Source organism: Crocodylus siamensis, chromosome 10 (genome assembly GCF_052110815.1).
Source record: "Crocodylus siamensis isolate JL-2025a chromosome 10, ASM5211081v1, whole genome shotgun sequence".
In the NCBI taxonomy this organism is placed as follows: domain Eukaryota; kingdom Metazoa; phylum Chordata; order Crocodylia; family Crocodylidae; genus Crocodylus; species Crocodylus siamensis.
The window spans coordinates 22064881-22073927 of record NC_143404.1 but is presented as its reverse complement, the minus strand read 5'-3'; the positions used below and the strand labels follow the sequence as shown (position 1 = coordinate 22073927).

The 9047-nt window shown below is 36.5% G+C and overlaps 1 protein-coding gene across 3 annotated transcripts in view; it reads right to left on the bottom strand.

Annotated features, from left to right (window-relative positions):
- Window positions 1-1985: 1985 nt before the first annotated feature.
- The window catches only part of GABRA1 (gamma-aminobutyric acid type A receptor subunit alpha1), a 60585-nt gene continuing 53523 nt past the window's right edge, over window positions 1986-9047 (bottom strand). For all 3 annotated transcript variants that reach the window (XM_090065179.1, XM_090065177.1, XM_090065178.1), the window contains one exon: window positions 1986-4691. In XM_090065179.1, the coding sequence (XP_089921305.1) occupies window positions 4386-4691 (306 nt within the window). In that variant the 3' untranslated portion in view covers window positions 1986-4385. The remainder of the gene's footprint in view (window positions 4692-9047) is intronic.

Sequence of the window (9047 nt, the reverse complement as noted above, 5' to 3'; positions counted from 1 at the left end):
TACATTCCCAAACATGTCAATCCTGAGAGTGACACTCATCCTATGTCATACTGTGTTCAATTAACACCTATTCTGTGGCTCCACAGAAACTTTTGAGGATACCACATACAACTTTTGACAAGCTTGGAAGGAGCAAAACATTTATCCATGGACGGCTTCCTATATTACTTAACACATAAGCCTAATATATTACTGCATAAAAGTGATATTCAGGATCTCTTGTTATCCTGTCTTCTGCCAGGAGAGATAGAAAAGGAAGAAATAGGAAGACTGCCTTTTTGTCCCTTTCATGTTAGGACAAACAATCTTTGGACTGAACCAAACTTTGCTTTGGTATATATTTGCAAGATCTTTGAAATGATATTTCAGGCATAAACAAGACATGTTTTCTAAGGTTTATGCAGTGTTACAAAGAAATTTGAGCAATGCCGTGGCAGAAGGACATATTGGCTAGGTACAGACATTCAGAGTGCTTGAGTCAGAACTGATCTAAGTTACGTGGTTTTCTAAGTGGCATAGCTGAGATCGGTAATGAACAGAACACACATTTACCCTTTGGTGGGAGGGGACAAATCTTAGACCAGGTTACACCATTTTAAACCAGTCTGTGTGCGCCAAACTTCTGTTCTGAGTATAGACCGATTTCTGTCGAAAAGTGTAATGTCTGTACGTGGCCATTATGATTATTTTATGACCCGCTGAATTCATTAACTGGTGATTTTGTTCTTCAAGTCTCTATGATGAGCAGTTCAGTCTGATTTTCTTTTTCATTTTCAGTCTATCCTTATCTAGCAATTTCTGCTTAGGATACACTAATTAAAAATAAAATTAAAAAAAAGGGTCTCAGGCCCGCTTGCAAATCTTCACCTGGGAGAGAACTTGTGCCCATAGGAGTAGCTTGTACCGCTTTTACTTTAACCCTTCAGGAAACCCTCTTTGGAGGTCTCAGCTTCAGAGTTGGTAGTTGTAGGGCAGGAATGAGGAAATTAACTAGATTATCCTTGCTCTAAATACCTTAAGGAAAGCAGAATAAATTAATATAATTTCTGTTCTACTTTTCTACTCATTTTGAGGAATCTGATTATGAAACTACTAAACTTAACCTAGACCCTAAGACCTTTGTTTCCAGAGGCAGAAAATAACCATGTGGGTCAGAACAATATGTCAGCATCCTTTTCCTCCTGTAGCTCCCTCAAGATCCATGTGATATCAGTGGATCATGGATGTTTTCTTCTTTATGAGTAAATTCTGAACTCATTCTCTTCCCTAACAGGAATTCAGCAAAACCTGAGTTTTGTAACTAAAGTATATTTCTTTTCCTCTCTCTGGTGTGGGGGTTCCCCCCCCACACCCATATACAGAAGAATGAACATGTGTGTAAGGCTTTATGGACTTGGCCTAGACAATGATTCACTAGAATGCCCTATATACAGTTTGCCATTGTAAATGAAAAATATCAGTTTACACAAACCCTATATATAAGGACCTGCCCAAAACCTTGTGGGATCTGCCCAATTTTCTTAATTAAACAACTTGGTATTAAGCTTATTATTAATACTGCTAGCATTGATATGTTTTTCTTCAGTACTCTGTTAGCCTATCTATATTCCTTGCTACACAGAAATGTTTAAAGAGAGACAGCATAGCCTATTCTGTTCAATCTCCACATGATAGTCATCACCATGGTATCAGTGAACCTTAGCCATTTGTTCATCTGATGCAACATATTGCTTTTCTTATTGGACATATTTTATCTTTGCCTTTTGTAAGAAAAGATTTTAGCAGCCATTTTATTATCTCTGTCCCTTGAAACTTATATCCATAAAAACTACATTTGCTGAACACTCAGAAACTAAGTAGCAGTTTATTAAACAAGGTATACTAAAAAGCAATAATTAAAGGGAATCAAAATAATACATTCACTTTTCTTATTGAACATTTTTAACCTTTATTATTATAATAGAATTACAGTCTGACATAAAATAAAGAGCTTTTGCTAAACTCTGTAAAGCAATACATGCTTCTGCCATAAACAACCTCTATTAGATTTAGGTTTTATTGCCACATCACTGCACTGAGGTGCAATAAACATTCAATGTCATCTTTTTAAAATTATCCCACGAGTAAACAGAAACTGTCCTCTATAAGAGTGTATCATTATTTTCAAGGAAGACTTACTATTATTACATGGTTTAGCAAAGCACTGTAAAAAAGCTACATAGAGAATACCTTGTCTTTGATAAACTGTGCAATCAAGTTTATACAGTATAATACTATTCACATAGACTAACAAACTAAGAGGTGATATAATGCAATCATTGCATAGCAAAAAGCAGACTATTTAAGTAATATTCACATCTAATGTGCAAAATGCAGACCAAAAGTAGCAATGAATTGCTAGTAAGGTAAAATACCCTAAATGAACACACTAGATTAACGCCAAAAATAACAAGATAAACAAGTACACAGAAGTTAAAGAGCCATATTTTATTTTTTTTCTATACATATATCTACACATGATACCAGAAGATGAAACATCCCCTTTAATAAGTTCCAATCAAATTACTCATCAAGTTTAGACAGGACTAAATGTTAGACAATGAAGCTTCATTAATTGTTTTCTAAATAAATCGTTAACTATTTTTAGTACTGAGTGGCAAACTTTTGATTTATTGAGAGAGAGTTTATAAAACATTGCCTGAAACGCAAGTATTAAACTTGGCTGTCTCATTAAATATTCCACTGAACATTCATGTGGCATTGTTTTAAATTCATTCAATATTCTGTTTTATGGATTCTGAATTAATACTTGCAAAACCCCATCAATCTCTTGAGCTCTTTGAAAAATCCTTATCTGAAATATATATTTCTAAGTTCTCAGTAGTAATGAAACAGACTATAATTTGTTTAAAGGGAATACCATACCTGCAAAATGGACATCTTGTATTTAAAGCCCTTACATATTGTTCCTACAAATATATTGCTACAGTAAAAATGAAATGTAATAAGTTTACTCAATAAAATCTATTTTACTGTACATTCTTTTGTGTATGATTGTTTGTATTTAATGCTACATATATTACATCACTTATTGTAACAGTTATGTATCAGCAAATATAGCAGTAATATACAGATGATTTTCTGTCTTAACAAATATTTTACCAGTTTTACCTACCAAATATAATCCCATACTTTAGTATTTATAAATGACCTGAGCAAACCAGTCATTTATCTAGTATACATTGGATGACATTGTCAAATTGCAAGCTACTGTACACTTCACCACTTTAAAAATGGATTCAATTCCAAGCACTTTCTACTCTGTTTAGCCTTTCAAGTACTACTGACATTTTTTATGCAGGCTCTAAATATGTTTGTTTAGCATTTAACAACATATCAAGAGCTAAGAGGTGAACCCTACATAATATTTGAAGAACACAACTTTAAAAAAGTAAAAAAAATGTACAATCTCATGCTGCATATTTACATATGTTATTTAAATACTAATTTCTGTCTTTCTTTTACCCATAAATTTCTGTCTAAAGCTTTTTTAATGTATTATTTTATAAAAGAATACATTCAACATATCTAGAGCTTGCAAAACTGTTTTTTTTTCTTTCTAAAACATACTGACAAATAAAAGCTACCTGCTGAAAACATCCAAGGATTGGTTTGATTACACAGGGTGCCAAAAGAATTTAGGTTCTGCACTTGATTGTGAACTGATTCTTATCTAGTCTAGTGACAACATAATGCTTAAAACAAAACTGCAGTAAGACAGCACATTAAAGCATTTGTTACCATTAGATCATATGTATTACACAGTGATCAACTGTATCTAGAATATGCAGACTTTCTTTTCTTTGAAAAATAATTAGTAGTTATGGGATTGGGAATTGAGAAACAAAGAGTAGGACAAATAAATATCTTCTTGAATTCAACAAAACTGAAAGCTTTGTGTCCTTGAAAAGAATATAAAGTAAATAGTGCTCAATAATTGGTAAGTACACTACATCATGTGCAACATGAACATTGTAAAGAATATTTTCCCCCCACAATCATTTTGCATAAAAATATCTTTCACATACATAGACAATATCTTTGTTGGGACATTCAGTAATATGCTATCTACAAATAGTTTAGAATTGTTTTCATTACTAGAATTTTAACTTTCTCTTTTTCAGAATCAGGGTTCCAAGGATACAGCCTACGCATAGAGGGTTTCTTTCTTATTTTTAAAATATATATATATTTTTACCTTTTTTTAAATAAGTATCCTTCATTTTCTTTAAGACAGAGGCAATGAAGCAAATGGGAATTACTGTGTGTCAAAAATTGGAAGCAATTCCCAGTGCAAAAGAATAAAACTACATGAATTAATGGGGTTATTGATGAGGAGTTGGGGCTAGCTGGGGCTCCCTGTTTAAATAAGTGGCCCAGTAGACTAAATTAAAGATACCAAAGAGCAATGGGAAAGCTATTCTTGATAGTCGATCAATTTTGCTGACACTGTTAAAAGTTTTCTTCGGTTCTGCAGGTTTTGTTTCTGGTTTAACTTCTTTGGGCTCTATTGTTGCGCTTTTAGCAATGGTAGCCAGTCCAGGGTCCCTTGCAATGTTAGGGGTATAACTTGTTGCTGCTGCTGTATATGTGTTGTTTTTCTTAATGAGAGGATCCTTCACTTTCTTTGGCTAGGGAAAGAAAAGCATAGATGTTATTCTTGGTCATAACACAATAAAACGTTATCACGTAGGGGTATTCCTGTGCATATTAACTGTGTAACAAATTGGGGCAAAACAGAAAATAGAGTATATATATGTGACTTAGTTAAACCATTCAGTTGAAGAACAAAATATACCCACTCATTTAATTACTTTTTTCCATTCAGGAAGAGCTGTTATTGATAGCAAGGCTCATCAGTGTACTGTCTCATATTTAATACAATATCAAGAACAGCAGACCAAACCAACATAATGTTGGTATTCTAAAAAGCTGTACCTTTTTCCCAGAACAAAGGATGCCACAAACACTACTAACTTTAGCATTCAGCTATCAAGACAAACAACACTTTATGATATTTTCTCACAAGTCATACTCAGAAATATCATTTGTGACACAAAGTCTGCTGAGTACAGACATTCAAAAAGCTCAAGGCAGAATCGATCCAATCTACACCGCTTTCTCTAAGATGAGTAGATTACATTGGAAATGAACAGAACATATGTTCACCCATCAGTGGGAGAAGGCAGGCAGATGCCTGCACTGATCAAAGCCAAAAGGCAGGGAGGTAGTCCCACACACCTCCCAGTGTACCGCATATTGCTGAGGGCAGCTGAGCCCACCCAAACAGGGGTGATCCCTGATTGACTGCCAGGCACATGCCGCCTACCCCCTGCTGCCAGCCACAGGAAGCAAGGGGAGACAGCCAAGAATCTCCCCCTCCCTCCTGCAGCCTGGCTTTCCAACTTCCTGGCTGAGTCACCGCCACTACTTCTCACAGCCACAAGCCACTGCCTCTCACTGGCAGGCAAGTGGGGGAACAGAGCCCCTGACCCCAGCCCCAGACCGGTCCGGTCAATCTCAGCTCAATGGTTTTGCCATTTTTAAACTAGTTTATGTGCACTAAACATCCCATCTGTTACAAGGTTAGACGGGTTTCCAATCACTTATACCAGTTTATGTATAATGTCTCTACCTAGCTGAAGAGAGCACTTATTTAAAACAAATACAGCATATGGCCTACATACATCCCTACTCAGAAAAGGACTTTGGACTTATGCATGTGTTTAAGTGCTTTGGTGGATTATAGACTTAAGGGGTGGGTCCCCACATGCAAAGGCATATATATGTTTGTCCTGGCACAAATAGCAATGGCACACATTTGTACTGTTGCTTTGTGGCCAAGGGATTCTGGGGGCCTCCTGGAGCAGGCAGCACTGGTATGGCTACACAGAGCTTGGCCGGTAGCCAGAGCATAGATCTGGATGGCCAGGCTCAGTTTTTGGTGGCACACCCTGCTGTCACATGGCCCATGTGCATTTTTTTTTTTGCACTTTCTTTAATACATTTTAATACTAGTATAATACTAGCTGAAGTTTCATTCAGAATGTGTGAGCTACATACTCATGTATTTTTTTATCTTTGTTTTAAGTATCCCTATATCGTGCTGAAATTTACTGACCATGTTACAATTCAGTTATTTTTTAAATGGTCATAGCTCAGGAGAATCCTTATTTTTTAATTCTTTATGCCTCTTAAAGTCAGTTCAGCTGTCTTTAATTTATTTGGCATATGGCAATCCCAGTTGGCATAAGCATTTTCTAGTGGGCAGGCCTATGCTGCATAAGGGTAAAGCATGACAATAAGTGAGGGAGAAAAAACGGTGTGCCAGAAGAACCATGATTTAGCCTCCATATCAACTATGACAGATCATTTTGGGATTGAGGTATTATACAAACTAGCAAGCAGTTCAGCTGCAGCCAGAGGGAGGATTTGTCAGGAAACCACTGGGTGAATGGGAGACAGCTGCAGGGAACACAAAAGCCTGGAGAACCAGGACAACCCCAGACTAGAAAAACAGGAAGGTTTGAAGTGATATGTTTCCCTTATTCAGAAAATAATAGAACTGAAGCCTAAAAAGGGGGAGGGAGGAAACTAAACCAGACTCTTTGTAGCACATCCTTTGGCTGTGAGGATAAGCTAGGAGTTTGCAACAATTTATATGCCTGAAGCTGAGGAAAGGCTTCACATCCCCTTCAGCAGAAGCACAGTAAACTATTTCTGCCTAAAAGATGAAATAATCATCTGAGATCCTTATGTAAAAACTAATCTAAACATAAGCAGACATAAAGGAATCTTTGCACTTATCTGTCCATAATCATCTGGAACTTTCACTTTTCAAAATGTATTTAGGATTCCCTTTTCACTTGTAAATCTGTGTAACTTGCTTGCTCAGGGCAGATCCAGGCCTGTTTTCTTCTTATTCTAGTAAGCAGCAAGAAGCCCAACTAAATGAATACCCATGTCAAGGAAGCCTCATAGGAGAGTCATTCTGGAATCTTATTAAAATACTATGCAGGATCTGAGCTTGGCAAAGCCCTAAATGCAATCAGGATCTTAATAATTTATTTCAAATTGAAGTTTATGAAAAAGTAATATGATGACTAATCAGAGCCCTGCATTTTATTCAGTTGTGAAATTCTGCTCACCTTTTCCTTACTAGACATTCTTAGTTATTCCCCAGCAACTAATTCAGTCTATGGGATATAACTGTTATGCATTCTATCACAGAATACACAAGGATCCTTACCTTACTAAGATTATGCCTATACATAAAATAGTAATATTTTAAATGATTCTTGAATGTCGGGGTTTGGGGGGATTGTATAATTATAAATGAGCACCCACATCAAATAAAATGTTTGATCATAAGTAAGTAAAATGTGTACCAAAATATTGGTCACAAAGGATTAGGCAGATTTAGAAATATAAATTCATGTTGTATTCTACCTGAAATGGATTTGAAACTACTCTTAAAATAGGCTATAGCAAAGTTATATAAATAAGTAGAATAGAACAAATCATTTCAAATGGAAGGTACAGCCATTATTTAATTTAAGATATTCCTTTAGCAAAGAGCTTTGCAAATTATAAACCTAAAATCATTGTTAATTCTTTGTTTTTGCTTACCATGATACTCTGGGAGTCTCTCTCACACAAACCCTATATACATTAATCTACCAGTTTCTACTACACCCTGTAAAATATAAGTGTATGTGTGTGTGAGAGAGAGAGAGGCTGTTGTTTCTTTTTCTTTTTTTTAAATAACTGGAATATGTCATAATGGGATCTATATACATACAAGAAGAGAGATGGCTAGAAAGAGGGATGAGAGGTGACAGGTCTCATATATTAGCCTCATTCAGGATTAGTTCTGCTTAAGGATTTCCTGGTATCCTTCTTAAAGGCCCCCCTTCAGCCAGTTCTGGCATGGCTTCTAGAGGGGCAAGCTTCTGGATTCAAGATCCTGGTTTTTCCTTGTCCCTGGCTCCCATGGCTTTCTGTAGCAACCCTACCCCAAAGAGGTCCTTTTTGCTTAGCTTCTGAGAAGGAGGGCAGGAGTTGCCTCTCGCAAGGGTGGGCTCACAGTGCCAACATCCCCAAAAGCATAGTAAACATCTTCACTTTAAACAGTCTTTGATGTGCCACCATAGTTCCCCCATTCACCCTAAGTCTCCTGTCTCCTCCCAGCTCCTTCAGAGCCCTTTTTGTCCTCTTCTCAGACACGAGTTGCCACATAAGCAAGAAGTGTAACAAATTATAGTAGTTAACCCAGGGACTAACGCTTGCCCAATATAATGAAATGTTATTTGAAACCAGTGGTGCTTTACCCTAGGCAGGCCCTAGGCAGTAGGCAGTAGGGCCTGTTGCTAGGCCTAGTCCATTATCTTCTCCTGGGGTGAAAAGGGCATCTAGATGTCCTACTATGAAACTACTTACAGCAAAAAAGCTATCTGACCCCAGCAAGAGCTTTAGGCTAGAACTCAGCCCATTTAGCTTCTATCTCCATAAAGCAAACCACAACACTTTCTACTCTATAAACACAGTCTATAAAACTACCATATTTTAAAGCCAATCACTCTCTTTTTTTAATTCTTTACTTTCCAGAGGCACTGTGTAAACACACAAGGTTCTCCTTGCTTGCACAATATGAAAGCCATTGCCTTCATATTACAAATTTGTGTTTATTTTCCCTCAATTCAGATAGAACTTATCAAATGCCAATGACAAAATGCTAAAAGAAATTTTTATCTACTGGAGAGTTTTTTAGATAAGATTTTTATCTAAATCTTAAATCATTGCTAGCGTTAAATCACTCATTTCAGAAACCAGCAAAGGCTGTGTAATGCATATGTATTTTGGGAATAGAATCCATGTATTAGCTTACACAATGCAGAGGCTCACATGGACTTCTCATAAGTTATTTCTTCCTATTGTACCCCTCCCCCCACTCCCATTTCAAACACTTACTTACCCATACTTTCCAC